Source organism: Pteropus alecto, unplaced genomic scaffold (assembly GCF_000325575.1).
Source record: "Pteropus alecto unplaced genomic scaffold, ASM32557v1 scaffold287, whole genome shotgun sequence".
Classification (NCBI taxonomy): Eukaryota; Metazoa; Chordata; class Mammalia; order Chiroptera; family Pteropodidae; genus Pteropus; species Pteropus alecto.
Genome location: NW_006439718.1, coordinates 2,582,382 through 2,597,393, shown reverse-complemented (window position 1 = coordinate 2,597,393; position 15,012 = coordinate 2,582,382). Strand labels below are relative to the sequence as shown.

Here is a 15,012-nt window from a genome sequence, read left to right as displayed (position 1 = left end):
CCTTCCTACTGATAGAGAGGCTGCAACAAGCATGGGTGTAAAAGTTCTTACTTCCCCACGAGGGGCTGTGATAAAAGTGATAAAGATACCAGCCACGGACTAGAATACGATGCTGGCATTACTCCCAGGCTCCAAAGCACTGAGTGCCTGCTATGTGCCGCCACCAATGCCCTGTCTGTGTTCCAGCCTCTTCCATTTCAGCATCTCAGTAGCCTGCAGGCAGCTGGATGGTCCAACACACAGAGGAGAAGTTGAGGCTCACAAAGGTTACCAGCCTTGTAGCCCCCAAGACCCTCTCCTGAACATCGTGGGGTCCTAGAGGTCCCTGAATGATCAGTACAAAGGAGAGAAACATTTGCTAAACTGAGGCAGATCCGGAAGGGGAGTCTGCAAGGAGGTGTGTCAAGTTCTATCTCAAGTGTCTTTCTCCTGCTTGGCAGGGCCAGGAATGGTCCACGGCATCTCCTGCTTGTCTGCCAAGCTCCCGCCTTTGGTCACTCAGACTTGCTGCCCTCATCCATGCTCATAGGTGGCTCCCTGGGGATGGCAGAGACCTCTGTTCCCATCAGCCAAGTTCATTTTGGATAAAACAGCCAAATTTCCATCCTTTGATTCTGGTAGTTGGAGAGGATGTGAGGAGGCTACGGAACTCCCAAACCTTTCCACAACAACACTCACCCAAAGACAGCCCACTGTCTAAGGAGAGTGGGGCTGCTTCCGTGGGGAAAGGCTCCACTCTGCCTGGCATTCTCGGGGGTAAGGGATGATAGGAAGGGGAGCCCACTGGAGGAGCACTTCTGCACAGTCCCCTTTAGTGCAAGGAGGCTTGCGCTCAGAGCCGAGCAATGCAGACATGCTTTTGAGCTCCTGTATCTAAGGCAGCAGGCAAGTATTCACACAAATGGGTTTGTATGTAATCTTCCATCAGCATTGCAGAGACAGCACCACAGGGCCAGCCTGATATGGAGAAGGAACAGCTTCCCCAGCATTGAAGGAGGAGTAGGGGTGCATTGGATGAGGCTTCAAGATACACTCGCGCTACATCCTCATGAAAGAAGAAAGAGGGGTGCAGAGTGTTTCAAGGCAAACTGCACATGCAAAGGCCCCCAAGTTGTGACATACAAAAGACAGAGCAGATAAGGAGGCCTGAATACTGGAGGGGTGGGCAGAGTAACAAGCAGTTACCTGTTTCCTCCCCACTCCTCTAGTATTCAGGCCTCCTTACCTGCCCGCAGCCTGCATTTGGAATTTATCGAGCTCCTGTTCTGGATTATTTTGCTGTCCCGTGTAATGAGCATTTGGATACTGTGTAAGCACCAGGCACAGAGGCAAGGTTAGACAGAAAGTAAATGAAGGTCAAACTCAACTGAACGGCTCATCCCTCCAAAATCCAGGAGACTCAGTAGAGCAGCTGCATAGGAGATGTGGCACTCTCCCTGGAAACTTGTGCTGAGAATGAATGAATGAATGCATGCATGCATGAAAGAGATTAGACAGGTGACCCATCTCTTTCATTGGAAAGGGATAGTAGGAAGAGCATCCAGTTTCTGTCCTGGTTCCACAAGGCCAATCAGCTGTCTCCAGCAGCTGCCCTGGGTTCAAGTTCCTGCTGCCCAGATGACACCTAGAGGTTCCATAAGACCACAGTGTGAAGAGGCTTTGCAGGAAGGTGAAGCCAGAGCATGTGCAAAGGATGACACTGTCTCCTGGTGTGCAGGATGGAGAACCTGTTCATCAATTCCTTCATGCACATGTTCCAGTCTTCCTGGAATGACTTTGCCGACTTTGAAAAAATCTTCGTCAAAATCAGCAACACTATTTCTGGTGAGTGTGCCATTGGGAGTTCTCATGTTGCTGGGGAGACTAGCCTGGAATTAGAAAAGATTGCTGCACCCTGCTCCAGCAGGGCTGGCCCACCAGGCCCAACTTCCCAGGCTGCCCCTTCACCCAGGCCATCATCCCCTGCACCCCATGCTGTTTTCCATAATGGCTGCACAAGGGTTCCAACTTCTCCACATCCTCACTTGTCTTTTGTTTCATCTTTTTATAATAGCCCTCCTGACAGGTGTAATATGATATCTTATTGTGGTTTTAATTTGCATTTCCCTGGTGGTTAGGGTCATTGAGCAATTTTTATATACTTGCTAGTATTTGTATGTCTTTGGAGAAATGTCTGTTCAAGTCCTTTGCCCATTTTTTAATTGAATTATTAGTCCTTTTTACTATCGAATTGCAAGAGTTCCATATATATATCACATTAACCCTTTATCGGATACATGCTTTGCAAATATTTTCTCCCATTCTGTGGGTTGCCTTTTTATTCCGTTGATTGTTTCCTTTGCTGTGCAAAAGGTTTTTAGTTTGATGCAATCCCATTTGCCTATTTTTGTTTTGTACTTAAGAAAGGGGTGCCCCAGTAACCTTCTGAGCCACTAAGGGCCATCTCAGGGAGGACCAGGTAGTGCCATGACCTGACTCAGAGATGGGCAGGGGGACAGGCAGTTTGGCATGGCAGGCAGAGCCTGCAGTCAGTCAGCTGTCCAATAAGTGCCTGGGAGAGGGGACCCAGCAGAGCCCAAGCTCCCCCCTCCCCCTGAGAGCTCAGGCTGTGCCATGATTCTCTCCCCCACAGAGCGGGTCATGAATCACTGGCAGGAAGATCTCATGTTCGGTTACCAGTTCCTGAATGGCTGCAACCCTGTGTTGATCCAGCGATGCACGAAGCTTCCTGAGAAGCTCCCAGTGACTACGGAGATGGTGGAGTGCAGCCTAGAGCGGCAGCTCACCTTGGAGCAGGAGGTCGAGGTAAGACCTGGTTGGCTAGAGATGATGGTCCAGGCCAGAGGCTCAGCTCAGATGTCTGGATCACACTCTATTGGGCAGAAACCACTTGCTGTTGACCAGTACTCACTGGCTCCCAGGCCACCATCTTCCAGGCTTGTCTGCTGGGCCGATGGCGAGATCAACTGTTCTTGGCATCGCTGGGCATTTATGAAATCTGTCTTGTCCAATGTAGAAAGAGGAATTGAAGGTGATATTTCCCCGTAAGGCTAGGAGCATAATATCAGTATTATCAATGTCAGTATAAGTAATTCAAAGAGCTCCCTCTGACTAGGGGCTATTGTGGACCAGGCATTATGAGAAATGTTTTACACACATGGCCTTCAAATTGTCACCCACCTTGCAAAGGTGAGGAAACTGGAGAAAGAATTAGCCTTCCGCAGAACAAAAATAAAATAAAATAAAGGAGAAAACTGATGGAATTTTTGACTTTCTAATCAGAAACATTGGTGGCATCTGCTTCTGCCCTCACCCACTCCCCAACCCTTCTTCTGGCCCTTACCTACACAGTCAGCCCTCTCTAGTTCTAAGAATAACCTAGTCTTAAGACAGAAAGAGTTCAAACCACCTCCACTGTGGGTCTGATGAGACTCAGTGTTGGGTACCTTCCATGCTGGGGACTTGAGGACCCAGGAATGGCCCTTGATCTCCTGTCATTTGGCTTTTTCCTACTAGAACCAGGATGACTGGGCCTCCTGCCACCTGCCCCCAGGTGTCTAGGTGGTCTTCTGTTTCTGGTTACCCTGTCTTGCTTACTCAGCTAACTTTGGGGCTCCAGCCAGAGAGGGGTGATCAGTGCCATCTGTGGACAGGTCTCCCAGCCCCCACACCCTGCCCACCTGTCTTTGGGGGGCCATTGGCCAGCTGAAGTCCTTAGGAAAGGCCCTTGCCCCAGGGCATGCATTCCTAGACCCCTCCTGGACCTGCCCAGGCCCTCAGATACCATCTGGTTACATGCACAGCTGAGAACAACATGTGGCCCCACACAGGCAGCACACACAGCAGTATTTCTCTGTAGATTAATTGCTGGATATATTAACATTGAATCAGTGCTATAGGTTTCAAACTTCAAATCAGATAATCACAGAACCTTAAAAGCCAGAGAATCCTAGAATTGGAAGGGACTGAGCAGCCATCTCTGCATCTAGTTACCCTGGCATGGAACAGCCTCCACTCCGGGGTCTTTATCACTTCCTGGGCAGGTAGGTTGTAGGTATCTTTGTCACAATGGTCATCTTACTTTTGAGCAATGGTCTGGACATTCAACTGGCTTTTGGTTGTGAAGCAGTAATCTAATAGAGGGGTCCCCAACCCCTGGGCCACAGATCTGTACCAGTCCGTGGCCTGTTAGGAACCAGGCCACACAGTAGGAAGTGAGCGGCGGGTCAGCAAGCAAAGCTTCATCTGTATTTGCAGCCACTCCCCAGCGCTAGCATCACTGCCTCAGCTCCCGTTCAGATCATCAAGCATTAGATTCTCATAAGAGCACCAGACCCTTGTGCCAAAAAGGATAGGGACTGCTACTCTAGAAGACTCTGTATAGTTTGGAAAGGGCAGTTTTCTACTTTCCCTAAATCATAGGCACATTCGTTCTGTAGTGAAGCATAATAACTACAGAAAAGGGCACAAATCAGGAGTGTCAGCAAGCTCAATGAACTTGCACCAAGTGACCCACCCCACTGTGCCACCAACCTCAGACCAGGACAGAGCACACCACTCCTACAAAACGCCCAACCCCAGCCCCTGCAGCTTCTCCCTGCCCCAGAAGAGCACCTCCAGCATCTGAAGAAGCCACCATGACCCTGTGTAACTCCCATACAGACCCACCCCTCTGCAGAGGATCCCACTCCTGAAGACCCACCCACTTTCCATCTCTGTCCCAAGGGTGACTTTGACCATCAGATTTACCCAGTGTTGAATTTTTTGTACCTGGAGTCACATCACTCTTTGCTATTTGACTTCTCTCATCTATTTTACCTAAACTCTTATTATTATTAAATTGCCACTCTGAGTGGTCTTTCAACATCTTTCATAAGGGTCAAGCAGATTTCAGGTACAACAAATGCTAAATTGGCTACCACCATTTCTCCACCTTATGGAAAAACCTCTACAACCTGTGAAAACTCGTGACGTGAATCAGCCTTTGAGTTGGATGACGAAAGAACTACAGATTCTTAACTCCACTGAGATGCCAGGGGCCTCCAAAGCTGCCTATCCTTCCCTCTGGGCTTTATTCTTGGGTCCATCTGACTGACACTGACTTAGACGTATTCCTTTTTGCCTCTACAGCAAGGGAACATCTTCATCGTGGACTTTGAACTGCTGGATGGCATCGATGCCAACAAAACAGACCCCTGCACTCTGCAGTTCCTGGCTGCGCCCATCTGCTTGCTATACAAGAACCTGGCCAACAAGATGGTCCCCATTGCTATCCAGGTAGGCTGCCAGGCCCTGTTCTTATCATGGGTGGCTCTGCCCTCAGCGGCCAGGCCTCAGGGAGGATTTTTCCTGGAAGGCTCCATCTCAACTCCAGGAGAAGGAGGTAGTTCTGCCTTGTATTTTCTAAGAAGGCTGCTAAAGGCTCTACCAGGTAGACAGGAAAAATAAGGACCTAGAGCTTCCTGCCAGCCATAGGGAAGGCTGTCCACAGGGGAAGACAGGGCTCCACTCCCCAAGATACATTTGAGAATTCCTGGCAAGGCAAAGTGCTCTACAGAGGACCTGCCCTGAAATAACATACTTCGCCCCAACCCCAGCATCCTGAGCAGGGGCCCCAAATCAAAACACCGACAGAGGCCAGGCAGATGAAGCAGGGAGATAAACTAGAGACTGAAGCCTCTGAGAGGCACCATGGAGGCTGGTCAGGTAACGTGCCGGTCCTAGGAAGCTGCCTTTGAGTGCCCACGGTTCTCGTTTCCACCAGGGACAATAGAGGAGGAGAGAGGGCAGCAGTTTAGGGGAGAGACAAGTGGAACAGAGTTTCATCTCTCCCTGTTCCTGGCTGCCTTCTGCTTCCTCAGAGCACCAGGAAGCTGAAATACAGTGGGAGCTGGTATGCAGACAGCAGGAAACAACACCCAGGACAGGACAAGGTGTAGGTCTGTGGGGGTGGTCTGCGCAGGCCCCACGGGAGACAGGCAGACATGCATTCAGCAAACAGTAGTTTGAGCCAACCATGAACCGGGCATTGGATGCTCAGGACATGATAGCAACTGTTTTTGCCAGGTGCTAACCAGATGCCAAGACTATCCTCAGGGTTAAGCTGCACAATCCACAATCTCTTACCCTCAATTCCGAAATTCAAAAAAGTCCTAATACTGCTAGGTTTTTCAAAGACTGAAAGCAAATTCACTGGCAGCAAAACTTGCTCTGAACCAATAGAAGAGACCACTAAAGGCTTTGTCCCAGTCTATGTGAAATGCGTATGTGTCACTGCAGAAGTACTAATATGTTTGATTGTAAAATATTATGTTGCCTGAGACCCAGGGAGGGAAACAGAGGTGTCACATAATGAAGTATACACATTGCTAAAAATCTTAAAAATCCCAGATTCTGAAACATTTGGACCTGCCTCTATTCATATAATTGTCACTACAACCCTGCAAGGTAGGCAAACACTTCTGCTAGGGATCATTTTCTTCAGAGTGTAAAACTGAGGCACAGGTGCACACAGTGAGTAGTAGAGCTGGGACTCACGTCAGGCCGTCTGGCTCCAAAGTCTGTGTCCACCCCAAGTCGCCCAGTCTCTGGGGCACATCTCCCCCAAAGGAGTTCCAGCCTGTTATCAGAGAAACTGAAGCAAAAGGTAAAGGGACAGGTGATGTGAGAGAACTGAACAGCTAGGAGATGCAAGGTGGGGGGCCATTTACCACGAACAGGCACCTCTGAAGCAGCCTGTCCTCCGGAGACTTGGAGTGACCTGGAGTTAGGGCCCTTGCTTAAGTCCCAGCTCTGCCTCTTGCTAACAGGCCACGGGACTTTGGGCAAGTCCCAGTACATTCCTAAATATCTTCCCTCTCCTGAAAATGAGAACTTTGCAAACTATAAAAAACCATGCTAATAAAAGCCAGAGGATAGTAAATCCAAAATCGAGTTCTTTAAGGGGTCTGGAAAAATAAATAACCCCCTTATGAGGCTAATGAAAGAAGAAAAAAAAAAAAAGTAAAAATATACAAGATGAAACATAAGAAAAAAGATATAATCACAGATTTTTTAAAAAAGTAATAACGTGGCAACAAATTTGAAAAACCAGAGGACGTGGATACCTAGGGAAATATAAATTATGAGAAAAAAATTGTAGAAAATAGGCCAATTTCCACATAAGTGATTAGAAAGCCAATTAAATGTCTTGACTGGTGAGAAACCTGTATGATGAACAGCCGAGTTTTAGGCAGCTTTTAAGACAACAGACATTTTCGGAGCTCTTTAAGGCATTTCACCCCCACAATTCATTCTGTGAAGCTGGCATAACCTCAGTGCTGAAACTGATACAGGCTCCAAAAGAAAGCTGAGGACCACTCCAAGTTACAAATATAGAGTTTAAGAGAAATCTAAATATATTAGCAAAGTGAATGCAGCAGTGTGGTAAAAACTAATATGTCACAACCAAGTAGAGTTTATTCCAGATGTCTCAATATCAGGAAAACTATCAGCATAATTCACTACAGCAATAAGAAAAAAATCTTCTGGTTGTATCAATTGAAACTAAAAGGAAATTTAATAACATTTAGCAGCCACAACAAATAAAAATTAAAATAGTAATAGGAGTACTGAGATTTTTTAAAGGCGAAAACAAAAAAACAAGAAGTTATAAAGGAAAAGATAGGCATGTTTGATTATGTGCTGTTTTTAAAAATGAATGGTAAAATTTACCATAAACAAAGCCGAAGGGCAAATAATAGATTGGGGAAAATAACTGCCACACAGTGACAGATAAAGGATGGCTATCTATAACATGCAAATAGCTCTTTCAAATTGCTAAGGAAAAGGCATATATTCTAATAGGAAAATCTCAGGGAGTATGCATAGGCATTTGATTGAAGAGGAAATGTAAATGGACAATCAACATATGGAAAAACTCTCAACCTTGCCATTAGTTAAGGAAATGCAAATTAAAGTTACAATAAATTCTCACTTCTGACCCATCAGACTGGGGGTGGGGGGTGGGGAGTGGGGGGGAAGCCTTAACGCTCATCTTCTAACAAGGAAGGGGCCTCCACACACAGGCCTGAGTTTGCAGCCTGGGGAGATGGTTCACTCTGTAGTAATTGGGCAGGCCTGGGGAGTCCGCAGTTGGTACCTGGGCCTGCACTGAGAAGGTTCCACAGCACCTGCCATACCAGGTGTGCTTCTTGAGGTTCTGTACTGCAGTGGGTGGTCAGAGGGTCCTCGGGCCAGCGGGGCCAGCATGGCCAGAGCAAGGGGAAGGACACTCAGGGGCTCTGGACCGTGACTTTTACCATTTAAGTGTTCTGACAGCCAGCACCTCTGAGCGGGTGCATGCCAGCTGAGGGAGCTGAGCAGCAGGGTACTGTCTAGCAGACAGAACCAGGCTTTTACAGCGGGAGCTCGCACTCTAGTTCCCAGTCAGAAGAAAAGAAACACAAATCCAAGGGACACCTGTGCGAGCATGTTGTCACAGCACTGTTTGTGGTGGTGAAACAAACAAGGAAAATCTGAAGGCAATAGAGGACTAATTGAATGAAACCTTTTATGTCCAGACCATGAAATATTCTACCACCATTAAAACGAATGAGGTAGATCTACCCAGCTGACCTGGAGGAGTTTCCACAATAAGTTAACAAATCGGAAAAGACACAAAGTAGAGATTGTATCATCTCTGCTATGTAAACTGAATGCAAGGAAGCAGCACAGCATGGATGTGCCCAGATACTCGTGTAGTTGTGTGGAAGTGCAGGACACAGGTCACCAGGTCAGGAATGTTGCGATAGGCTAGTTGAGGCACAGGCAAACCAAAGAAAGAAGAAATAGATGTTCATTATAATAGCGTTCAACTTATGGAAAACTGAATAGATAAATATGCACATATGCAAATAAGGTAGATTATAATGTTTTCCTACGATCTTCTGTAATGACTAGAATTATTTTATAATATGCATATATTATTTCCTAATCAGAAACAAAAAACAACTTCCTTACCCCAAAAAACATTTAAAAAACAAAAACACCAAGCCATTCAGGATGCACTCTGGAGGCCTGAGGGGAGGATGGGAAGGAAGGGTGGGAGGGGAAGGCCCAAATCAGAGGTATTCGTGAGGCCTGTGTAAGAGCTCAAGGGAGAAAGTAAGTGAGGGTCTGGACTAGGCACTGAGAGTGGAGAGAAAGGCTGCAAGGGAATGGGCAAGGCACTGAGGCCCATCCCAGCTGAGCTGTTACCTACTTAGTGACTTAGGAAGCTGCTTAACCACTCTGAGCCTGAAGCCCCTTTGTAAAATGGAGATGGCAAGGAATACCCACCTCGTAGGGTGATAGTGAAGACTAAGTGAGATAGCATGCAGCCCCTCGCATGTAGCAGAGGGTCTGCTCCACCACAGAGTATGTCCCAGAGCATGGCAGGCCTCACTTGTGCTTTGGGAGACCTGTGGGGCCAGGTAGTTAGTGCAAATGGGCACCAGGGAGGGGTGGGGCAGTAGGAGGGGGAGCTGGCATTGTTTAAAAGGGACCCAAGTGTTGTCCCATGAGAATATGAGTTCCGAGTTCAGACCTAATTTTCCAAAGAATAACTGGTATTCCAAATTTTTATGTGAAATTATCTGATATTTAAAGGTTGGCAACTAATTGCATTAATAAACAAACTCAAGGATATTGTGAAGGCCAAATTCTGCTCTCCCCTCCTCCCTGCACTAGTCTATCCCCGGTGAGCAGGATGGAGCTGGCTGTCTAGAGCTGCCCTGTCCAGTTCAGGAACCACTGGCCACCCATGTCTCTAGAGCATCAAGATGTGGTTAGTCTGAACCAAGGCATGTTGTAAGTGTAAAATACACACCTGATTTCAAAGACTTAGTGAGAAAAAGAACATAAAATATCTCATTAACAATTTTATATTATTTTCATGTTGAAATGATAATATTTTACATATATTAAGTAAAATAAAATTTTATTATTAACATAAACTTTACCTGTTTCTTTTTACTTTCATTACTGTGGCTGCCTGAAAATTTTAAATGCTATTTGTGGCTGGCATCATATTTCTATGCACAGTGTTCGCGCGCGCGCGCGAGAGAGAGAGAGAGAGAGAGAGTGAGAGAGAGACGGGGAAATTACTTTTCGAATCACTTAGCATAACCTTAAGGAGCCCACTCAGTCAGGCCCCTCTCCACACTCTCAGGCAGTTCTCCTCATTGGTCACACTGCTGTAGCTACATTGGTCTCGGAAGGGCCTGCCGCCCAGCACAGCCCTTCCCAGACCAAGTTCTTGCCTATGGCTCCTGCAGCTGGAATGCCTCTCCTCCACTATTCTCTTGTCTGGATAATTCATTGTCATCCTAAATGTCTGTTTGGGTCCTCCTCTGAAAGATGGGGTAATTACAGTGCCTGTTTCACAGGTTCATATGACATCATGCTGTGGGGGCCAGAAGCTGTGCTAGCTCAATGAATGCGAGTGGCTGTTGGCATGGGTGGAGTGAGACGTAGGAAGGGATCCATTGTCAGTGGCCAGACCACAGAGTTTGGGGGCTTTCTTTTCTGGCATTAAGAGGTGACTAAGTGTTTTTAAGAAAGGGGTTGGCATGACATGATTTCCATTTTAGGAAAAAAATCACCTTGGCCCAGTATGGAGTAGAAACTGGGGAGGGAAGACAAGTCTGACCTCTACAAAGGAGGCATCTGGCCACAGTTCTGGGCTTAAGGGATAGCAACCCAGGACACTGCATCATGAAGACCCTAGAGTCCTGGGAACTAGAGAAGCTTGTCAGGGCAAGAGAAGAGTCAAGAGCACCAAGGCAGAGCCTGGGAAACAGCAGCATTTAAAGGGAAGAGCAGAGGAAGGGAAAGTGCTGGATACCAAATGGCAGCCAGAACCAGGAGGGTGTGAAAGGGATAGAAAAGGCAAGAGGGGAGATGGGGGGCTGGTGGAAGACCACAGCAATGTGCCCTAAACACCTTAATGCGCTCACTCTGTGCCGATGCCTTCATGCCGTCTTACTCACTCCCATAATAGCTCTGTGAGGTGAGTACATACTGTTCCCTTATTCCAGGTGATGACACCAGAGCTAAGAAAGGCTCAGTAAGTTGTCCAGGGTCTCACAGGTAGTAAATGATGTAGCTAGGATGGGAAACATGAACCCTGACCCCTCTGCCCTGCTCCATGATCCTCTCACAATTCCAAAGTCACTGTTTATGAAATTTGGACCCTTCTGGAACTTCCTGAGGCTAGGCTCTCCTATAGATATAGTTTGGAGAGAAAGATTGTAGTATATTTTCTTTCTCTTATGTATCAGCTCAACCAAGTCCCAGGAGATGAGAACCCTATTTTTCTCCCTTCGGATGCAAAATATGACTGGCTTCTGGCCAAAATCTGGGTGCGTTCCAGTGACTTCCACGTCCACCAGACTATCACTCACCTTCTGCGCACACATCTGGTATCTGAAGTTTTTGGCATCGCCATGTACCGCCAGCTGCCTGCTGTACATCCCATTTTCAAGGTACGGCAAGCTACTGCCTCACCTAGTTGAGGGAAGCATTTGGATATGGAAGTAATATGAAGGAGGAGGAGGGGCACTGATTGCCCACTGGACTATGGCTGGGAGTGGCCGGCATGTGAGGACTCCTGGGAGAGAGATTCAGGGGGCAATGATGCCTGCTGAAAGCCTGATGGTTCCTAAGGACACAAGGCCTGGGCCTGACAGACCCTGGTGGCTTGAGGGGGAAGGACAAAGTTTGAAGAGGCAAGTGAGTTCAGCATGACCCTCATCTGAGCCCAGATAGTAGCCCCTATTATCCAAGCCCTTGCCTCTTCCTGAATCCTATCGGCACTGACTGCTTGGGTGACTGCATCAGTTTCCCCATCTGTAAAACAGAGATCAAATAGTATACCTGCTTCACAGGATTATTGTCAGGATTAAAATAGTTAACAAATTCAGAGAGCTTAAAACAGTGCCTGGCACTTAGTTGAGCTCAATACAAACATTGACAATTATTTTTATCATTATCTTTATCGCTAAGCATCAAAAGTGCACCCCCAGGCCTCCAGGAGCTACTTAGCAGTGAAGACCAGCATGCCAACCTTTACTTCCTCCCTGAGCCCTAGCGTCACGCCTCCACAGTGGACTAGGTGGGGCTGCTGAGGGCTCCAGAGGAGGTGCAAACCTAGTGAGGGGCCCCAGCCAGGCCTTCTCTGATGTTTTCCCTGGTTCTCTGCCCAGCTCCTGGTGGCACACGTGCGGTTCACCATCGCCATCAACACCAAGGCCCGAGAGCAGCTCATCTGCGAGTACGGCCTCTTTGACAAGGTGGGCACCTGCCACCCCATCACCATGCAGGGCAGAGCCCCTCTCAAAACCTCTGCCTCCACCTCAGGTCCAGATTTCCTCTCTGGAGACCAGGCCATTCAGCACCACAGGGGTGGAGGCCTGGCAAGGGTGGAGGCTGGAGGCATGCAGAGTGAAGGCTCCCCAGTTTCTGTAGCCACTCCTCAGTCCCTCCTACTGGGCAACTGGGCCAGCTCTCCTCTTCTGAATGCACTGTGTGCTGCTCACCATCAGATTTTCCTCTTCATGTTGGCTGCCTGTCACTTCCTCCCACCCTTCCCCTTTCCCTTCCTCTGGCATGTGGTACAGACCCTGCCTCCTGGCACCCACCTCTTATGCACTAGGAACCTGGGTCTTCCCTCCTGCTCTGCTATCCATCACTCTGAGCACAACCTCCCGCCACCCACTCTTCCAGTGCATCAGTGCTCCCAACCCACTCTCCTCCTCAGTGGGGCCTTGGTCCCTACTCACCCCTCATATCCTCTCAGGCAGCACTCCACCCTGTTTTGACTGCCCTGTAGCCTTACTAAGCCCGGACCCTCCAAGCAGCCCTCACCCTCTAACCTTCCTGCTTTCCTACCTCTAATCAGTGAGTAGCCAGATGATTACTAAGATTGAGCCACTGTTTGGGTTGCAAAAGACAAAATCCAATTCAAACCAGCTGAAGCCAGAAAGGAAACGTAATATCTTGTATACCTGGATATTAAGGGTGAGGAAGCCTCAGACTAAAATGGACCCAGTGACTCAGTGTCCCCAGGTCCGAGAACACTGGCTCACACTCTTTGCCTCTTTAAACTCTGTTGGCCTCATTTTTCCAGAAAGGCTTTCCCCTATAGGAGGAGGACAGGACTCCACCACGGCAAGCTCCAGGCTCATGTTCCCACACAGTGAACATCATCTCCCATCCAAATAGACAGTACGGGGGAGCAGCAACTCTGATTGGTCCTGCTTGGGTCAAATGATCCCTTGGGACTCATGTCTGTGGCCTGACTGCTTAGCCTCCGTCTGTGCATGTGCATGCCTGTGAGCATGTGTGCCTATATCTCAGCTGCTGGGAGGAGTACCAGGATCCCTCCTTGTGTGTCTCTGCGGCCCTCACCTAAGCACACCACAAGCCTTCAACAGAGTTGTGTAGGTCCTCAGAGCTGGTATCTGCCCACTTCTTTAACACATATATTAAGCCACTGAGAGCAGTGCTGAGAGTCTAGGCAGCCTGCACTCAGAACTAGAGCAAGTGCAAGGCTGCAGCAGCCCAAGACCCACACTCTGCCAGCTATCCCTGCTGCACTCTTAGGGTAGAATCTCACCCCTCCTTCTGCAGCTGCTCCAGTCTATGCACATACCTGTCCACCTCACTCCCTTGCATTAGATCAGGCAGAGGCTCCTCTCTGTAATCTCCTCATTGAGCTGCCCTGGCATTCTCCAAGTTAAACATTTTTCCCTCTCACCTCACAGGACATGGCTTTGACCCTCTACATGCCTGGCCATCACACTGCCAATCACAGTTTCTCCTGGTGAGCTCTGGAGCAGGAAACTGGAAAGGGAGAACCGGCCCTAGCTCACAACATTCTCTCTCCCTTCTCACTCAAGGCCAATGCTACAGGGGGTGGTGGCCATGTGCAGATGGTGCAGAGGGCCATGCAGGACCTCACCTACGCCTCCCTGTGCTTTCCTGAGGCCATCAAGGCCCGGGGCATGGACAGTACAGAGGACATTCCCTACTACTTCTACCGAGATGACGGACTCCTGGTGTGGGAGGCCATCAAGACGTGAGTGTATGCTGGGCTGTGGGACCTGCTTTGTGTGGCAGGAGTGGAGGTCTTGGAGGAGGAGTGGACTTGGGCATTGATAGACTCAGCCAGGGGCCTGCACAACTGACTCAGGGATTTAGGGGCTTGATTCTCTTGTCAGGGCACTGATGGAGGAAGGGGAGGCTAGGCATGGGGTAGGGGTGACCTTAATGACCTATAAATTAAGGAGTAAGTGATAGAGTGACTAATGGGGCCCTGCCCTGGGGCCTGGAGGCACAGCTCTGTGGACCCTGGCTTGATTATCCGCTCCTGGCTGGGTCCCTCTTCCTGAGCCAGATTCACAGCTGACGTAGTAGGCATCTACTATGAGAGTGACCAAGTGGTGGTGGAGGACCAGGAGCTACAGGACTTCGTGAAGGACATTTATGTGTACGGTATGCGGGGCAAGAAGACTTCAGGTAAGAACCACCTCCAGCTCTCTTCCAGTCCTCTCTTCTGCTCTTCCTTTCTCCTCTGACTTTCCCTGGGCAACACTGGCCTGTGGCATTCATCTAAGCACCTGGTGCTGAAGACAGAGTTCCCAAGGGACCCCTGGCTACCAGTATGCTTCATGGGGACATCTCAGGGACTTTCTCAGCCCTGAGAGCCCAAGTCATAAACATCAGGACACTGGGCCAAGCTGCTGTCCTCTTCCATGCTGGGCCCTCCAGCACCAGTTTGGGGGAGCCAAGGGAGGGCCAGGGATAGGGTTGGGGCTCTGCTGGTCGGATGTCCTTTCCCAAGAGCAAGCCTTAGCCAGCCCATAACTCTGCCTTAGGCTTCCCCAAGTCCATCAAGACCAAGGAGAAGTTGTCTGAGTACCTTACAGTGGTAATCTTCACGGCCTCAGCCCAGCATGCAGCAGTAAACTTTGGCCAGGTGGAAGGGTAGGG

General features: G+C 48.8%; 1 protein-coding gene across 1 annotated transcript in view; it reads left to right on the top strand.

The window, feature by feature from the left end:
- Positions 1–15,012, top strand: part of ALOX5 (arachidonate 5-lipoxygenase) — a 50,534-nt gene that overhangs the window by 33,082 nt on the left and 2,440 nt on the right. The window contains exons 5-12 of the mRNA XM_006916943.3: positions 1,718–1,824; positions 2,633–2,805; positions 5,131–5,277; positions 11,301–11,504; positions 12,225–12,311; positions 13,920–14,098; positions 14,417–14,538; positions 14,898–14,998. Coding sequence (XP_006917005.1) covers positions 1,718–1,824; positions 2,633–2,805; positions 5,131–5,277; positions 11,301–11,504; positions 12,225–12,311; positions 13,920–14,098; positions 14,417–14,538; positions 14,898–14,998 — 1,120 coding nt within the window. The remainder of the gene's footprint in view (positions 1–1,717; positions 1,825–2,632; positions 2,806–5,130; positions 5,278–11,300; positions 11,505–12,224; positions 12,312–13,919; positions 14,099–14,416; positions 14,539–14,897; positions 14,999–15,012) is intronic.